This window comes from Carassius carassius, chromosome 6 (genome assembly GCF_963082965.1).
Source record: "Carassius carassius chromosome 6, fCarCar2.1, whole genome shotgun sequence".
Lineage (NCBI taxonomy): Eukaryota > Metazoa > Chordata > Actinopteri > Cypriniformes > Cyprinidae > Carassius > Carassius carassius.
In genome coordinates, this window is record NC_081760.1 from 39,495,069 (window position 1) to 39,515,609 (window position 20,541).

At 33.2% G+C, this 20,541-nt stretch overlaps 1 protein-coding gene and 1 pseudogene across 1 annotated transcript in view; both read right to left on the reverse strand.

Moving 5' to 3' along the window:
* The window catches only part of LOC132141756 (deoxynucleoside triphosphate triphosphohydrolase SAMHD1-like), a 37,603-nt gene extending 28,189 nt beyond the window's left edge, over window positions 1-9,414 (reverse strand). Inside the window, exons 1-10 of the mRNA XM_059551418.1 lie at window positions 9,397-9,414; window positions 8,286-8,348; window positions 7,955-8,053; window positions 7,741-7,891; window positions 5,918-6,015; window positions 4,693-4,749; window positions 4,082-4,144; window positions 3,873-3,977; window positions 3,377-3,593; window positions 2,706-2,792 (exon numbers count right to left, since the gene is read on the reverse strand). Of these exons, the coding sequence (XP_059407401.1) occupies window positions 2,706-2,792; window positions 3,377-3,593; window positions 3,873-3,977; window positions 4,082-4,144; window positions 4,693-4,749; window positions 5,918-6,015; window positions 7,741-7,891; window positions 7,955-8,053; window positions 8,286-8,348; window positions 9,397-9,414 (958 nt within the window). The remainder of the gene's footprint in view (window positions 1-2,705; window positions 2,793-3,376; window positions 3,594-3,872; window positions 3,978-4,081; window positions 4,145-4,692; window positions 4,750-5,917; window positions 6,016-7,740; window positions 7,892-7,954; window positions 8,054-8,285; window positions 8,349-9,396) is intronic.
* Window positions 9,415-10,432: 1,018 nt separating this feature from the next.
* Window positions 10,433-17,551, reverse strand: LOC132141757 (deoxynucleoside triphosphate triphosphohydrolase SAMHD1-like; annotated as a pseudogene).
* Between the last annotated feature and the right edge of the window lie 2,990 nt (window positions 17,552-20,541).

Sequence of the window (20,541 nt, forward strand, 5' to 3'; positions counted from 1 at the left end):
TGATTTTAGGACAAACACAGTGTCTGGAAATTACATTGAAATAACGAGTCTAAATCTAACGCATCCTGAGAGTGTTGATTTGGTCCAGAAACAGTATAAATGATGTCTAAATGAACCTTAAATGATGTTGAAATATTTCCACTGACCACTTTTGAACTAGTTTTTAACCTTGTAAGGAGGTTCTGTGAACGTCTAAATCAGACGTACAGAAGACTTTCATTCTGGCTCCTCAGTGGACGTATTTTCAACGTCTGCAAAGACATAAAAAGACGTCCACTGGACGTAACTTTGCACAGTGGGTAAGTTCACAAATAACCTAATAGAGTTGTTTTTGTGTTTGTCTAATTCTATTTTTTATTATAAGATGGGGAAACAATTACATAAATGTGATGCATTGTTTAATTTGGTTTAGTATATAAGCATACATTAAACATGATTCAAATAAATGTTATTTAACTTTTTAATTATCCTGATTTAGTTCTCTTAATTATTATGCAATTTATACAATAAACTTTATGTATTTTAAATAAATAAACTTTTTATTATTAATTAAGAATAATTACACTTTACATAAACTAATTACATAAACCCTGAGGATTATGCATTTAAAATAAATAGGTTTTATTATCCTAATGAAAATAAATCGTATAAAGTTTATTTGGTAGATTTGTGTTAAAATTATGAAAAAAATATAAATGGGAATTTGTTATGTAATAAAATTACATAAATCTTAAATTTTGGGTGAAATATTTCTGTGAGTGTGGACAAGTTAGCCTGATTAAGAAAAAAGTAAAAAAAACACAGAAAAAAAAGACTGAGGAAGCATCGAAACGCGAGACTGATTCTGATTATATTAACGTTTCATTCAACATCAAAACAAGCTTAACGGTACACATAAACTCCCGGTTTTCATCCAGAATATCTTAAATTGTGTTCCGAAGACGAACAAAGCTTTTACGGGTTTGGAACAACATGGAGGTAAGTGATTGAAGGCAAGATTTTCATTTTGGGGTGGAATAACCTTTTAAGTTCTGGTAAATGCTGATTGTATTGTATAAGTGGCATTTTGACATTTATTTTATTGAGCTAGTTTCATTTGATACATAACTTTATCCTGATGCTTTTGCTTGTTTTTATGTGCAGATGTTTTCTTGGAATCACAACACTCTCTGGATACAAGACGGACACATGGAGGCAAAACAAGTGGAAAAGTCTCAGAGAAGAGGGACAGCCCTCATGTGTGCACTCATCTCAGAAAGTTGATGGACTTTCAGTATGTATTTATTAAATTGTCTTTTGCAGGAATATTCTTAATTTAATAGAACATAAGCTCAAACTACAGAATTTGTGATTTAATGTTGATTCCAGCATTTTATTTTAACAATTTTCTTCAAAACATTTTCTTTTTACAAAAATTATACAAATTCTGTTGATTGACCTACATTTTTAAAGAAAGTTAATGTTCTACTCTGAGTATGGCTTATTTTTTTTTACATGTATTTGTAGTTATTTGTGATGCTATGTTATTTTTATGATAAGATTTTAACTGTTGAAAGACTGACATTTTTATTTTACCAGTAAAAGCCTTGCAATGTCTTTCTGCCAGTTTTAATAAATACTTATTTGCAACATCATCGTCTTTATTCATTTTTATTCATTTGTAAATGTATTAAGATAGAGCTCATGATAATGCATTTATATACATATTTTATAGTTTACTGTTAAAATTATTCTTTAAAGCAGTTTCATTGTTAAATTATTACAACATCAACTTTAGTTGCCAGTTAAATACTGTAATATAATGAATTTACAAATAAATGCTGTAAAATATATTTACAGGACTTTATTGGCAACTTTTTTGCCAGGTAAATACTGTACTTTAGTGAAATTAAAAAATATTGCTGTAAAATAAACTACAAGTTACATTTACTGTAAAAAAAATACTACAAACTACTGTATTTCACAAACACTGTGCTTTGGACAGAAACTTTCAATAATAAAAAAAAGTTATTTGACCCGTGTTATGGTCTTGTATTTATTTAGACTATTTGAACAATATAAAGTTGTGGCCTAGTGGATAGAGAGCTTGTCTCCTAATTATAGGGTTCTGGGTTCAAAACCTGGGCCGGCAATAACACGACTGAGGTGCCCTTGAGCAAGGCACTGAACCACCAACTGCTCCCTGGGCGCCGCAGCATAAATGATGAACACTGCTCTTTTTTTACTACTACTTTTTTTTTTACAGTGTACAGCAATTAACTGTAATTTGCTTTGCAGTAATTTCCTGTAATCCATTTTACAGCAATTAACATCATTTTTACAGAATTTTATTGGCAACTTTGTTGCCAGTAAAATCCTGTAAATTCTACAGTCCATTTTTTACAGTGCATGTAAAGTGTTAAGCAACCTTAAAGGAATAGTTTTCCTTAAAGTGAATTCTGTGTTTAAATCACTCTCACTCAATGAAATATATGTGTTTTGGTTTAAAGCAAATATGACTGCAGTGCGATAGAAAACTTGATAGAACTGAAATGGAGTTATACTCTAATGAAGATGGTGTATTACCATCCATATGCACATATGAAATAAAGAATTGTGTTAGAAAAAAAATCCTTAGTCTTGACAATATGTATGCTCACCATTTAAAATAATTTATAACACTTGTCTCCAGTGACTGAGTGTAATGTACAGAGCAAGACACACACCTGCTGCTGATGAAGCCTGTCCTGATTCCTGTGCTGTCCCTGCTGAGGCCGATGATGAAGTGGTCTGCTGGCTGGATGTGTTGTCATCTACAGCTTTAAGATGACATATCATGGTACATTTAATTTAACCCATTTTACAATATTTTTTATTGTAATAATAATAATAATTATTATATTACATTATTATATAAAATGAATTGTTATAAATATCAGAACTGTACAAAATGAATGTCAAAGCATGAAGAGAAAACAAACAAAAAAACCTTTCTATTATTGTATACTTTAGCAATGGCATTTTCAACTTTGATTTTTTTAGTTGTTTTTAAAGGAACAGTCCAGAAATTCTTGAAGATCCAAAAAGGTATTTTAGGGTTTGGTTACCTGGACTTGTGTTTTGAATATTAAAAATAAACATATATTAAATTGGGTTTGGGTGTAAATAAATAACAGCATTTAAATTTTTTGAATGATGTTACAGTCTTATTTATGTATGTATGTGTGTGTGTGTGTGTGTGTGTGTGTGTGTGTCTGTGTGTGTGTGTGTGTGTGTGTGTGTGTATGTATGTACCTACAAGCACACGCACACACACACACACACACACACACACACACATACACAAACACACGCTAGAGTAATAAGCATGCAGATATGGCAGCATTATTGAAGTTACCTGAACCAGGCTCAAAATCAATAAACTGTTTATTGTCTTTGCACCAGTCAGGAAAGTACTTCTCAGCTTCCTGCTGGACCTTCTTCCGATGCTCCTCAGTCTCTGAATCCTCCCGATTTGGTGGATTCTTCTGATTCTCTGGATTCTTCTGATTCGGTGGATCGTAATAGACCCTCACAACAAATTCATGAAACTTCTTAGGCCTGAGATTGGACACCTGCAGACACACAACAGAAACCTAACACAACCTTTCTCAAACCAAGAAAAAAGTGCTTCCACTCACTCAGGTGTGAATTCAGGTATACACCACAAACTAGAGCAATCTGATAAAGCTCAAATCACTTTATTCATTAAACTTAAGGATAATTAATTTATTTTAGTAATGACTCAGTTATAAAAAGGCTATCTGATCAAATCTTATGCTCAAGAGATTCACAGTCATTATATTTAGGAAAATTCAGGATAACAGATATTTGAGATAAGTGAGCTTTAGTACCTGGTACTTCTGCATTTTGAAGGCTCTGTTTGGCTCATTCTTGCTGTAGAAATGAACATTATCAATGGGCTCTTTACCCACTTCACCAAAACCCATCTCAAGAACCTGAATGAGTTCAGATTTCAGATACGATAAAAAGTTACATTGTAAAAATTAGTCACAACAGTCATTTTTATTGTATTCTTTTTTTTTTTACTGTTTAAACATACATGAATGTCAAAGTTCTCCTCCTCCTGTGGTGGTTTAAACTTCCCATTCTTGTTCAGTATTTCCTAAATATTTAAAAGGGTAAAAAACAGTAAAGTATAACAAGAAATTAAATGTCAAATAATAGAGACAAAAGTCATTCAAGTGGGGAATATTCACTACAATTCAAAAGTGAGGAAACCATTTCGTTTTTGAAAGAAATTAATAAATAAAAATAATCAGTGTGACAGTAAAAATAAAAAAATACAAATAGTATAAAAAACTTTTTTATTGTTACAAAAGATTTAGATTTCTAACAAAACTGAACTTATATGTATTCAGGGATGTATGCAGTGTGTTATGATATTTATCTGATATTGCTTATAATTTTTTTATATGTGAACATCAAATAAGAAGATGCGTATTAATACAACACAGAAAATAATTTACACCATACACATGGTAAATGTAAATGCCATTTGTTTAGATATGGATGGATAATAGATGTCATTCTTTTTTGTGTTTTTGAAGGGGCTTATTAAACAATATAATATAAAATAAAATAAATAAATAAATAACAAAATAAAATAATTGATAATGTAAGTAGCAGAGCTATATAACACAGGAATGATACCTGATACAGTTTGGTCTTGAAGGCTTTATCAGGCAGTGCTTTGGTTTCAGGTATTTCCTAAAGGATTTTAAAGGAGTAATTATGCATGGAAATATTAACAATAACATAATAATCTGATAAAACAGTCATTACATGTGAGAATAACTCATAAAAATATAGCGGCTTACAGCAATCAGTGTTGCCAGATTGGGTGGGTTCTTGCTCAAATGGGAAAAGGGCAGGTGGACAGAATTTGGGCTATCTTTAAAAAAAGATTATGTTATTCACTTGTTTTTGTTTGGTTATGTTATTTTAATACATTTGAACATATATAATTAAGAAAGTAGGCCTGGGAGAGTGACCCAACTCTGTGTGTTAAACTGTAGTTCTGTTTGAATTTAAAGTGCAACATGAAGGTAAGTACATTATTATTGTTAAATGTCTTGGAGTTGGAGGGCTTGGGGTGTTTTTTGACTGGAATAATGTGACATATACCTTCAAAAGTTCAAAAAATATTTTATATTCAATAAAAGAAAGAAACTCATACAGGTTGGAACGACATAAAGGTGAGTAAATCATGACAACATTTTGGGGTGAACTATACCTTTAAGTGCAATGCAGAGTCAAATAAACTCTTAAATGTATATATATATCTGTAACTATTTGGATGCCTATTTCTGGAACACTAGGTGGCACAGTGTTCAAATTTCTCAGGTACCTCCGGACGTGCTGGTGATGATTTTACCAATTTTAAGTGACGATATGTTAAATAACCTTAATTTTTTCTAAAACAAATATTTCAAAATTTATAACCATTTGAAAAGTGCATTTTTGAACTGGTGTCGAGTCGGTTGTAGGGATCCTAAAGCTGGTCAAATTGCTTTATGGGACACCCACTACAAGTGTGCCAAATTCCATCCTTTTCCTATGAATGGTTCATAGAGCTGCCATGGACACCAGTTGGAGAAAAATAATAAGATAATGATAGGGGCTAAAGCACCTTGAGTTGTAAAGTGGACTTGCACTTGCTTATGCGTTTTCATTATTGTTTAATCTTATGATTTTGGGTTTTTGTGAACTGTTTAGACTTCATGAATAAGAGAATGAGAATATTTATGGAAAATGTAAGGTTTATGGGATGTTGCTGTGAAGCAGTTTGGTATAACACTACTTGTTGTATTTGTTCTGGTCAGTAAGTCACAACGTAATTCTGTTATACTGCACTGTTTAACAAAAGATGAGGTACCTTTAATTCTTCTTCTTTCAGTCGCGCCTCTCCAACAAACTTTGGCAGTCGTCTATTGACAATATTTAGCAGAATTGTCCGGGCTTCAGCCAGATGGTCTGGATGGAAAGAGTTAATAGAATAATTTTAAACCATGGTCTGTCTGAATACTGGATTCTGATTGGCTGGAAAGTCTGTATTCAAATGGTTTAGCTTTGTTCAGACTGTCAGCCCAAAACTGATTTTGTGCATATCTAGATAAAATCTGATTATCACAGCATATTGCAACTGTTCATATCCAATTTGTGTGTTGATTAGCACTTTTTTGTTTTTACAGAATGTGCTTTGGTTTCTATGGTAATGACGTTGCATTGTTATGCATACGCTAAAAACAACAGTAACAACAATAGAGTTTGCAATACAGATATTGTATTATGACATAATAACATGTTCCTGTCATAGCTGCGCTGTATTATTATAAAACCGACAACTCAAAATGGTTTACCTTATTAAGATTTTTCATTCACTGACAATAAAATTGCTAGTTTGAACTTGAACTATCTGTTGTTAGCCACTTGAACTCACTATCAGACGTTTCTGAGGAAAAGTTCATCTTATTTTATAAATTAAGTAGATTTTATTTTGAAGTTGTAGTTGACATCCAGTTAGAGTGAGGTCAACTTATCTGAGCATGCTCATTTGAAATGTGTCATGATAACCAGCTGTGACGGGGTTTCCAAGGATTTCCCAGGAGCTCCCTTCAAAAGTTTGAAGGTTGTGTCTGCCATCTTGTCACGATGGCAGCGGTAACTTTCCCTGACGTCTTTGTCGAAGAGAAACATTCCTTCTAATTCTAGTTCAGATAATTAATACTTAGGCACTATACAACTGTTTATCGGTCATCTTTGGCAATTTTGCATTATTTGTAAGGTCTCAACAACACTGTAAAAAATAAAACTTCTCATTTTCCAGTTTATGAAACCTTTTGAGTCTCAAATACCAAAATAATTATATTTTCTTGAAACTACACAAAAATAATTTTCAAACCAACAAAATGACCCCAAATGTTGCCCCAACTAAAGGCTTTGTGAGTTCCCAGCATGCATTGCAGCGTGAATAAATTATGCAGTTACTGTTATAGCATTATTGTTTTGCTGTTTGCTGACTTAATTTCAACTTTTTTATTATTTTTAGTTATTTGTTGTACTGTGATGTAAAGAGCTCATCTTTTTAACATGTGTTGGTTGCCACCGTTCTTGAGGTTTGTGTGTCTGGTATTGAGGACTAGAGTTTGTTGAACTGTTAATGTCTTTTTTGTTTCTGGATATAATAGTCTTGTAAATTGTCTTACAAACAAAGACAATGTTGTATGTTTATTGAATTATCATAGTCTTTCACATTTGTCATTTTTGTAATTTAGTGACTTTTTAAACATTTTTTTTTTTTTTTTGTTTCCAGGTAACAGAAAAAAAAATGAATTACCTCAATGACAAAAAAAAAATAAAGTTGTAATGTTGGGAGAATAAAATGAGAATAAAGTTAAATATATATATATATATATATATATATATATATATATATATATATATATATATATATATAAGAATAAAGTCAGCATTCTGAAAATAATGTCAGGGATGGTTCTTAATAAGATGCATTTTGTTTTAGTTTCTGCAGTCTATTGGGATTGTACATATGCATCGTACATTTATATATATATATAAATATATATAAATTATATATATATATATATAAGAGCCTAATAAATACTTAAAAACAAAAGAGGATAACACAGACAATCCACTGTTAAATGAACGCAAATGTAGCAGCACAATATGAGTTACCTGTTTTATCTCCGGAATCAATAAACTTATCATCTCTGCACCACTCACGAAAGCATTCCTGAGCTTTCTTCTTGACCTCTTGATCAACATCTGTTTTGTGGTACACTCTAACAAGACATTTAGGAAACTTCTTTATCTTGAGATCGGTCACCTGCAGAGATATGACGGACAAAACCTGTAACCTTTCTCATTCCACTGCTAATTTTATTTTTACTGTGTCAACACATACATTAATGTCAAAGTCATCAGCTTTGAGTTCTGGTCCTGTGGTGTGAGACTCTACCCTTTCCCTCCATTCCTTCTGCAGTTCTTCCTAAAGGTTATGGAAGAAGAAATCTGTCAAATATTACACTATATGGAAAGTGATATTGACATACATAATATAAAATATGTTTGTGTTTGTTTGAGGCTTTAAAAGATGCAGTGTTATAATCAATCAATATATGAAAGTAAGACACTGATAAATATCCTTGAAAAATTCATAATCAAATCATGGCAAGTCTGTACCATAAATGTCTCGGCTAAGTAAAAGAGGGACGGAGTACCTGAAACACTTTTCTCTTAAATGCTTCGTCAGGCTGGTCTTTCAGTTTGTCCTTCAGTTTCCCCTAAATGATTGAGAAGAGTAACTAGTCATACATACAAATGTGTCAGTAAAAAAGAAAAATATACACACACACACACACACACACACACATATATATATATATATATATATATATATATATATATATATATATATATATATATATATATATATATATATATACATATATATATATATATATATATACACACATTTATTTTATTTTTTTTATCTTCAATAATATTATATCATATACTGCAAAATATTTACTTGATGCTGTTAAATCCAATGTGCTAATGCATATATCATTCCCAAAAGCAAATTTGTTTTATTGGAATTTTTATCTATTAACAGAAATTAAGGTACCTTTAAATCAGTTTCATTCAGTGTGGCCTGTCCAACAAACAAAGGACTATCTGGCTGGTTCAAGATTTCATCAAGTATGTGATCTTTTAAAAGATGAGGGAAAAGGAAGGGTTAAATGAATATTAGTATAGCATACAAAGCGCATTTATGCATATGAACTTAAAATGACGCCTAGAATAGCCTAGTGATTTAATACAAGCCGAAATCAAGTATCACATTAGTTGAGGCAGGTCATGTGAGTCAAGTAAACCTTCCCTTCAGCTGATTTACATGGTGGATAACTTTAGATGCCTCAGATGATCAGTAATATTTGAGAAATATTTGATATATCAGACATATTTGATATAAGTGGTCCTGATTAAAAATGGTTGAGGTTTACAGATGTGTAAGTTTTCCTAACTACACAGCAAAGTCCCCAGTGTTAATTTAACACTCTGAGTGTGGACTCATATAAACACTAAGGCAGTGTTAAAAGTAACACTGAAGCAGAGTTGAAGTTAATGAGATAATTAAGAAGTTAATTGAGTTATGATTGACCATTATTGAAGACACCTAATGTTAACAAGCAGACTCGCCAAACGAGAAAATCACAATTTGTGTGTCACCGTTATAGTGGTCAGTGTTTGCTTTAGTTGGTATCTTGAACCTTCAGTCATTACTTTAGACTTTGTGTTGCTGTGGTTACTGAGTCATAACATACAAACCAGAGCAAAGGCAATCATGTGTGCTATTGATTGTGGTTTGAACTAATTGTTATGGAGTGACCTGAATGCGTGAGTTCAAGTTTCTTTAATGTACAAATAAATTAAGTGGAAAAAAAAGATAGCAATCCAGCATTTTTGGCACAATATGACATGTTTTTAAATGTTAGTTGTATATAAAGAAAAAAATTCTTTAGTTTAGACACACAGAGATCAAGAATCAGCGTGAGCATCACAACAACGGTGACCATCAAAAAAGCATGTTGTAGCCAATAAAAACACATCCATGGCTCCCATCATGCATTGCGGCATGAATAAATTATGAGCTGAACTGTCTTTTTAACTTTTTATTCTAACTATATTTTATTTTTGCTGTTTTTATGTGAATTTTTAGTATCTAGTTTTGTGATGTTCAGAGTAGATCTGTTTATCTGGATATGCTGTTTGTCACCATTGTTGAGATTCATACGCTGATTCTTGTTATCTGTGTGTGCCTAAAATAAAGACTCTTCAATTAAAAAAAAAAAAAAATCTGAATCACTTGCAAGAGATGGTTACAAAATGTATAGAAAATGCAGACACTTTAATTGTGGAATCTAAGCTGTTACAATCAATGATGGAAGTTTTATTTAGAGAAAACACTGTAAATTAGTTCAGTAACTCAGGTCAAACAACAATTACATTAAAACATCATCATCTCCACCCGATGACTTTTGCTCTTGGCTTGCCCAACAAATTTTAAAAGTAAAAAGCCACAAGCCAAGATCCCACCTAAAGCAAACACTGACCACTACAATGGTGACACACAAATTGTGATTTTCTCATTTGGTGAGTCTGCTTGTTAACATCAGGTGTCTTCAATAATGCTCAATCATAACTCCATTAACTTCTTAATTATCTCATTAACTTCAACTCTGCTTCAGTGTTACTTTTATTACTGCTTTAGTGTTTATATGAGTCCACACTCAGAGTGTTAAATTAACACTGGGGATTTTGCTGTGTAGCTACTTATTAAAAGAAAATGTATCTCAGTTTCTACTTATGCTTTGGCTTGACCTGTGAGTTCAGTGTATTCCAGCATGTTATCCTTGGCTTTTGAGATCCTTAGTCTGCCATCAGCTAGCACAAGGGCTTCCTTGATCCTAATGTACAGAAATAAATAGCTATAAATAACAGTAAAACATAAATAAATATCATGATGTGTGGTGGGGAAGCCCATTACCTTCCCTAATAATCATTTGTGGGTCAACTGGCTTTCACTATGGGGATATAAAGGGCGGGAGACCTGTGCTTGAGGTCAACGTCACTGTCAACGCATCACGAATGCTGTACTGTGGCTGCTTCCGGCATCAGGTGTGGACATTGGAGAGAGGTGCTCTCCCTAAAACATTGGGAGTGTTGACTGCTAGTCCGGGCACGTTTCACGTCATGCCCACGGATAGCATTGCTGCTTTATTTTGTGTTGATTTTGCTTTATATTTTGTTACTTTTGTTTTGTTTAAGTTATCTTTATTTACATTTGGCTAGAAGTGATGCTCTATACTCTTCTTTGCCGTTGTATCTTCTAATAGTTTTTTTTTTTTTGTACTTTATTTTGTTTTCTATTTTCTATTTCTACTTTGGGTCTATTTTGCAGTATATTATTTATTTTGTGTGTCTTGTTTGATTTTTCTTCGTTGCTTCCTATTAAGTGTGATAACACTGTTTTTTGTTTCGCATGATCATGTTTACTTTTCATATTTATTTATATAACTTTTTATTTTTTATGCAATTATTCATTTACTATTCAGAATGTTTTCGCTGGAGCATCATCCCATTGGGCAAAGTTATGTCCAGTTGACGTCTTGTGGACATCTTTTTTATGTCTTTGCAGACGTTGAAAAGACGTCCACTGAGGAGCCAGAATGAAAGTTTTATGACGTCTTTTTTTGACGTCTTCTGTACGTCCGATTTAGACGTTCACAGAACCTCCTTACAAGGTTAAAAACTAGTTCAAAAGTGGTCAGTAGAAATATTTCAACATCATTTAAGGTTCATTTAGACATAATTTATACTGTTTCTGGACCAAATCAAACCTCTCAGGATGCATTTGATTTAGACTCATGTTATTTCAATGTAATTTCCAGACACTGTGTTTGTCCTAAAATCAAGAAAATAAAATAATCTTCATGAAATAATGAAATAACTGACGATTGAGCATGTGGTAAAATCAACTGCAAATCAAAGACATTAAATCTCTGAAGATCTCAGCAGAGTAGGATCAAACATCTCCACAAACATGAGAATCATTAGATTGACTTTATTTCTGTCAGACATCTAGAGAAGCTCTTATTGAGAATTAACAGAGGTTTAAATGTTGATATTTGATTCATTTGAAGTCACCATTGTGGTGGACAGTGTTTGGTTTAGTTGGGATCTTGGTCCTCATTCTTCTTGTGTTAGCTTGTCTCTGGCTGTTATAACTGTGTGTTTGTGAAACACTGTTGTTGTAGCAAAGAAAGACAAATTTAAGAGAGCTCAGGTGTTATCAGCTCTTTTTTGGTGATGATAAAGTCATCACATTACAAGTATCTGAGGTCATGAAATAAGTGTTGTTTTGTTTGTATGTATCTCCTAAACCTTTTGACTCCTTTTGACAAACCTTTGGACAAAATGCATGCGTTTGAAATATTTTGAGCAAAAGCATCATGTACTCACACACAGACATCTAGATTTAGCATATGCATCACAACAACGGTGACAATCAAAACAAAACCACTTCATAGCACAAACTCATCCTTATTTTCCAGACCTTTTTGTTTTAATTGTCACCATTGATGTGATGCATATCCACAATTGTGATGTCTGTGTGTGACTACATGACTTGTTTTTTTAAAAATAAGTACATTCTTTTTTTTTCTACAAGGTGTCTGTCCATGAAAATAAATACAGAGTTGCAACAAAACATTAATAACATATTGTGCTATAGTTTAATCACCATTAAAAGCAAGATGATAACGCTTGAGCTCACTGCTCTCTGCCACAATAGGAGTATTTTATAACACACAGTTATAACAGCCAGATACAAGCTAACACAAGAAGTATGAGGACCCAGATCCCAACTAAACCAAACACTGTCCACCACAATGGTGACTTCGAATGATGTTGATGTAAATGATGTAATTTGATCTTCCTCTGCTGAGATCCTCAGAGATTTAATGTCTCAATCATCAGTTATTTCATTATTTCATGAAGATTATTTTATTTTCTTGATTTTAGGACAAACACAGTGTCTGGAAATTACATTGAAATAACATCTAAATCTAATGCATCCTGAGACTGTTGATTTGGTCCAGAAACAGTATAAATTATGCCTAAATGAACCTTAAATTATGTTGAAATATTTCCGCTGACCACTTTTGAACTAGTTTTTAACCTTGTAAGGAGGTTCTGTGAACGTCTAAATCAGACGTACAGAAGACGTCAAAAAAAGACGTCATAAAAACTTTCATTCTGGCTCCTCAGTGGACGTCTTTTCAACTTCTGCAAAGACATAAAAAAACGTCCACTGGACGTAACTTTGCACAGTGGGATTTATCTGGGAATGGATGGTTTTTCTTGGGTCTACCATTAACGAAGTGGAAAGAGCAAACATACAGAAATTTTGGTGGTTTCTATAAGGCTTTTTAGTTTTAACTAAAGCCGACAAGCTTCTTCTCCCTTTGGAAGGGCATGCAAATCATAGGGTTACCACAGATGCATACAGAAGAATGAGCAAAATAAAAATGAGCTCTTTCATACAAAAACCCACTTGACATCAATGATGTAGCCGATCTTGTGCTGAAGAGCCTGACGATGAAGAGTGTATCTGGTGTGAAACATCCCATAAACGTTATCAGCCACCTGTGAGAGAAACAGGGACATCAACTAGAGCACTGACTGAAACAGTGAAATGTACAGTGCAGCACTGAAGCTTTTGATGTGACAGGAGTAGATTTAAATATGATGCTATAATCAACACTTTTCATGATAAGTTAATCTCAACAATGTAATAGTAAAAGTACTGAAGAGAGCTCTGCATGTAAGAATTATTTCAGAGCATTCAAATCAGAGGGACACAATTAGAGTAAAACATGGCCTTTTGTTTTCACAGTAAGACTGTTTGCAAAGTGTTGCCAAGTTTGATAAAAGTGGCTGGTTTTAAGTGAAAAGTTGTGAGTCTCTTGGTGAAGAACAAAAACACAAAGTCATACACATATTGTCAGGTACCTTGTCTCTGAAGCAGATGTGTTTCCTCCCGTTCACGTTACACACTCGAACAGATTTCAGCAGACGCTGAGAGTCAAAACCACATGGAATGCCGAGATAATAACAGTCTCTGCATGTCAAATAAGAAAGGAATTAACTAATCCAATCACTGCTGGAGCAATGAGCCACATTTATACTTTATCTTCAGCTGTTCATAACCTGTTCAAATCATATTAAACATCACTTTAAAATAAAACTAACCGAACCAAATAGTCCCATTTGTCCACATCAACGCCATTCACTTTATTAGCCACAATCTCATATAGGAAAGACTTGTCCTCAGTCCTGCCCTTCAATGACCACTGCAAGATGGAAAATATTTTGAACTTGAACGCTGTATCCTGATAAATGCTGAAACAGCAGCTTAAACACGGGTTTACCTTGCCATCCTTTTGTCCTTTCAGGATTAATTCTTTAATAAATTTGATGTCTTCATCTAGATTCAGTCCGTAGCGTTCCATCTCTTTGTCCAGTCCATTCTTCTTTCTCATGCAGTGAAACATGTCAACAGACGCCTGCTCGTGCTTCAGAAGATCAACATAAATACACAGCAGTACAATAAAAGTTTTAATGTTGTTTTTTTATTATTCCAATTTTATGAAGAAGTAACTTTGAAGGTGTATGCTCAGAGCATGTAAGTGAATGAAAATAAAACTGTATTTTGTTGGTGAACACAAAGACGTGCTACAGTAATAATAATTTACAGTTGAGTAAATGGAACATTTTGACAGACTCTATTCAGACAGTTTATCTGTATTAGCTTAACGATTCTGTTTAAATCTGTTATTTGTGTGTTGTAGATCAGCTGTTGAATTTACAAAAGTATGTACACAATTTTCAGTGTATGACTGCAACTCATTAACATGTAGTAAATGCAGTTTGCATTACTGTCTTTCACTGCATTCAGTTCACACTCGTATTACAGTCATTTTAGTCATTTCTTCTATTACCATATTTAACCAGCATTCAAAAGACCAGAAACATTAAGAAAATTAAATAAGCTCGTCTGAATGTTTTGACTTGATATTCTACATGCTTTGTAGCACACTGACTTTGAAATGTATATTATCATATATTTTTATCTGTAGGAGAGATATGATGCTTACCTCCCAATGCTTATCTGAGAAATGGAAAGAGATTTTAGGCATAACGTGAGGCAGGTTTAATAATAGTCAATATACATTTGTAAGTCTCCATCACACATAAACAAAGTATTAAATTGTTTTAATAAGGACCACAACAATCATTGAGCAATGGCAAAATATTTTGTTTGCTTTTAGATTTTTCTTTAAAAAATAAATAATAAATATTCTGAATAAAGTTAAATATTCTGTTAAATAAAGTTAACTTAACTTGATTAACTTAGTTAACTTAATTAAATAATTGTACGTTGTAAATAATGGATATGATGTGTTTCACTTGCTGTCAGCTACAAAAAATAAAAATGATAATCTATAATGATCTGACTGTATGTTTTATATGAACAATTAAAGTAATTTAAGCTCCATCGTTATTTCAGTTATATACATTACTCTCTATATTAGCCTTGCTTGTGGTTCAGCATTAAACGTCTAACAGCTAAATACTAATTATTGATTGCTTAAATGCAAAGCTGAAATCACTGAATCAAGAAAACTCAGGCATTTACCATCAGGCTGGACTTCCGGGATGAACATGCCATCAAACAAATGAGAGAACGGACCATGACCTGAAAGGACAAGGTAACAGGCTTTTATTATATATAAATTACTGTTTGAATTTACTTTTAATAATTTACTTATTCATCGATAAATTACTTTTTTTTATAAGTTAACCTCATTCTTCCATATGTAGCTACAGAGATAAAGGTTTAAAGGAACAAAAAGAAAAAAAGAAAAGAAACATGCAAAACAGAAAATAATAAATAATGAAAAAGAAAGAAATGATAGTAGAAAAAAAAAACATGAAAACCTTCAAAGAGACTAGCCAATCACAATCTCTGCCGGTTGAAAAGTTGTACAGATGTTATACAGTCAGTGGCTATAAAGCAGACCTTGACTTCAGGAAGTCACCATAAGAAAGAATAAAGTTGACACTGCATTTTTTTTGTCCCCATTGTTTGTTTGTAGACTAAATTGTTGTCTTTGAAAAACTAAATTAATGTAGGAAACTACTCAAACAAACGATAGAATAAACTGAAAATACATACTGTACATAAAGGTACTTTACAGGATTTTTTTAGGCATATGCTTCAGCAAGGTCTAAATCATGATGAAATAAAATAGACAATTAAAAAATATCATAGTGGCATGACTAGGATTTCTGGTCCTGATCACCCACCCAGAGGTAATCTTTCTGGGGCCTGTCAACCCCTGGGCCCTATGCACTCTGTGCCCCTCCCAGCCAACCCATTAAATATATATTTATATTAAAATTTAGTCATTTAGCAGACGCTCTAATCCAAAGCGATTTATTTATTTGAAACAACATAAAGAAATAGCAACTACATTTTTTCTTTTTTTTTGAATTTTATACATTCATTCATTCATATTCATTCATATAAATTTTTCTTCTATGTAAATATGCACATGCATGTTTGTTCTCCTCACCCATGTCATGACAAAGAGCAGCGATCTGAACACACAGGGAGTCCTGTTCAGTAATGTTGAGCTCCGGCTGATTCTCACGTAGAGTCTTGAGAAAACATCCTGCTATATATGCCACACTAACACACACAATGATAACCAGTTTTTTACAAGGAAAATTAAGTAAAGGTCCAGCCTAAAAAACAAAAAGAGTAAAAGGTTACCCAATAGAGTGTTCAAAGCGAGTGTGAGTGGCTCCAGGATACACTAGATGTTTCGTTCCCAGCTGTTTGATGTGTCTCAGTCTCTGAAACTGAGGAGTGTCAATGATCTTCACCAGCAGTGGGTGCAGCCCAATTTGACCATGAATGGGGTCATTGAAGATCTACAGGATAGAAAATGGTGTGAGATGGGTATAAACGGAGGTCGGAGCCAGCTCCAAATGGGCTGTACAAACCTCCAGAGGCTTTTGATTGGTCTATTGAATATCACGGCGGTAATGCACGCTGCGAACCGCCAAAACAAAGAAGATGACAGATTTTCAACTCCATGAATGATGAGTTGAAGGGATAAGTTTGTTAAACAGTCTTAAGACTTGTACAAAGTATTACAAGTTGTAAAAAAGTACATTATCTTGGAGGTTGATGTTTTAGTCTTGACGTCCCTTAGCAAAAAGTAGTATACTTTAAGTTTATTTTATTAAGTTTACTTAAGTAAAGTTTGAGTATACTTTTAAGTATACTTTATGTAGCAAGTATACAAAGTGTTCTAGTGTTCTAGTAGTATACTTGTAAGTGTACTGTTTCAGTACTCCTTGGGACTAAATCGGCCCACTTTCTAGTATATAAAATATACTTTTAAATATACTTAAGTATAACAGTAGCAAACTTTGAGTACACAACTATCAATGCATGGCAGTACACGTATTACCAGCTTCACTTATTACTAACCAGTTTGACTTTATTTCTGTCAGACGTCTACAGAAGTACTTTTTGAGAATTAACAGAGTTTTAGGTGTTGCTGTTTTATTTGAAAATATTTGGTCACCATTATTGTGATCAGTGTTTGCTGTAGTTGGGTAGTTTGACTCTTGGCTTAGTAAGTTTGTGGTTCCTGTAATAGTGTTTACCAAAACACATAATTTGTTATAAAAGGAGCCATAAACAAAGATAAGGTGATGTAGTTTTCATCATCATGAAGAAAAATGATTAAGGAAAATTATTTTTATCGTCATTGACCCAAAGTGGTTATTTATTATTAATGAACAATATTCAAAAGACAATACTTTCTTCCCTCAGATCAAACATTCTGAATTTTTATTTTTAAATACATTTTGGGAAAAAAAATCTTTCGAGACACATAGACATCAATAAGCAGTATATGAATCTCAACAATGGTGACATGCTTCATGCAGCAATGCATGCTGGGAGCCACCATAGTATACAACGCATGGCTCCCAACATGCTTGACTGCATGAAGCATGTCACCATTGTTGAGATTCATATGCTGATTTTTGATCTCTGTGTGTGTCAGCATAGATTACGTTTTTTGAGCTCTTGTTTGTTAAAATATTTTAACTGATTGTTATAATACTGCTGGATCTTATGTGGCAGAAACACAGGGTTTGTAATATGAATGTACTAATGGAACAACATAATTGTTAGATTAAAAAATATCAGCGAATCAGGTTATTTCATGAGGATTATAAAACCATTAACAGGTAACAGCCATCACCTGATCTCATGTCACTTTAGCTTTCTTGGATGCTGCAAATGTGCTCGACAAACAAACTGTCACAGCAGCCACAATATATAATAAGTGTTAAGAGCCCAACTAATGGAAACACTAATCACTGTTATGGTATTTAACTGTTATGCTGTTATGGAAATTAAACACATTAGAGTTAAACCCCTGTTAATTTTCAATAAGAGCTTTTGTAGACATCTGACAGAAATAAAGTCCGTCTGGTTAGTAATAAGTGAAGCTGGTAATGCTGTTTGTGGAGTTGTTTAATCCTCCTCTGCTGAGATCTTGAGATATTTAATGTGCTGCCATGCATTTCACCCATTGTTGCAGTGTTGGTGCTTATTCCAACCAAAATTCAACGTCTGTCTGGTGTCAGAGTTTGACGTCAAACAAAGTTGGGTTTAGACGTCAACCCGACTTTAATTTTCAACCAAAATATGACGTCTGACTGACGTTGGATTAGTTGGAGTCCAACGTCTTCCTGTTACATTGATGTACTGTGCCTGCTGGGTGGTTTCTTTTTCTTCACTTGTGTATTTTTGAAAATTTTGTACAGAAGATGCATACTAGCACCCTCTACCATAAAATAATGAAAACACAGATTCTAGGAGTATAGCTCAAATATATTTAGACTTTTTGTAAGTACAAGTCAAGTATACTTAAATTTAAAATTAAACTTATATTTCTGAGAAGTACATAAAGAGCATTTCTGAGAAGTACATAAAAAGTAAACTAAAAGTATACTTTCCTATTTTTAGTTTAAAAGAAGTATACTAATATCACACTTGAATAAACTTCTTTTTCATAAGGGTTCATTTCAGTAAATATGTAGCCTTGGGGTGAAAGCAGCAGCAAAGTGTTCCAATGCTGATAAAAATAAGCAAGTTGAAACACCTGTATTGTCAACCTCAGGTTCCTTATCTGTTCTATCTATCTATTTGTTAAGATTTTGTAATGATTTTGAAGACTGATGCTCACACTTCTGTTCACACTTGGAACACTAATCACTGTTATGGTGAAACACATTAGAGTTAAACCTATGTTAATTCTCAATATAAAAAACTTTTGTAGATGTCTAACATAAATAAAGTCAATCTGGTTAGTAATAAGAGAAGCTGGTAAAGCTGTTTGTGGAGTTGTTTAATCCTCCTCTGCTGAGATCTTGAGAGATTTCATGTCTTCTTTTATCTTCAGTTGATTTCATCTAAGGTTGTGGCTGAAGTTAGTTGTAGTTCTTGTGTTTCTGCTCTTCTGTTTTTCTGTTCTCTTCTTTCCTTCAGTGATTCTGCTTGTTAACAGGCTTATTAAGGCTGAAATTATTTCATATTTAATACACACAGATTTTGTGGCTTAGATAAGGTCCAGTTCTGGTTAATTTCTTTACTCTTGGATGACATATGGCATTGCTATGGCCTGCTTGTGGCTCAGTTCTGGCAAACAGGAGCGGTCCTCCCAAGTGCCATCATTCCACGCTACATGTGGGCCAGATCATCTTTCCATGGGTGCCAGATGTGGGCCGGATCTGGGCCGACACAATGTTGCTATCTGGGATGTATGTTTTGAATTTTAATTTGTAAATAATATTGTTCAGCTAATTTTCAGTGCCAAATTACTTCAATTCAGCAGCCCAATCACCAATTGTACCTTCTGTTTTTAGCACGGTAAACATAATACATTTTTAATACCTATGATGATTTTACATGTGTTCCATGGAATAGTTTGAATCCACTTTTTTTCCCTTAAGGATGATCTAACAGAAGATGGCCCTCCATCATGCTTCATCTTCAAGGTACTCCATTAATGTGGTTAACAATGTTTTGTTTTTTTCTAATGCCTGTGCTAAGTGTTGTTATCAGTTATCAGGAGCATTGTTAAGGAACATATTGCTTGAAGTTATTCTTGAAGAATCAGATGCTGCCTACATGAAATTGGCAATGGTTTGCACCAGATTCAGAAACCTACACTGTAAAACCCGACAAGTTAACTTAACTCAAACCGTTTGAGTAAACCGATTGCCTTGACTGTAATACCCGACAAGTAAGCTTAACTCAAACGGTTTGAGTAAACAGATATCCTTAAGTTATGTTAACTCAAACCATTTGAGGAAACAGATTGCCTTAAACCGTTTAAGTTGAAAAAACTAACAGTTATGAGTACTCTGAACTTAATTCAGTTGAGTTCACTGAAAGAAGATATACATTGCAATTAAGTAATTAAGTGATTAACTAAGTGCTGATTGAGAATTAGTGATGAACAGCTGCTGTTAACAAACAGAATTACTGAAGAAAAGAGAGAAAGGAAATACAGCTGACTTCAGACACAGTCTCACTCAAACCTGACAAGTTATGTTAACTCAAACCGTATGAGGAAACCGATTGCCTTAAACCATTTAAGTTGAAAAAACTAACAGTTATGAGTACTCTGAACTTAATTCAGTTGAGTTCACTGAAAGAAGATGTACATTGCAATTAAGATTAACTAAGTGCTGATTGTTAATTAGTGATGAACAGCTGCTGTTAACAAACAGAATCACTGAAGAAAAGAGAAACAC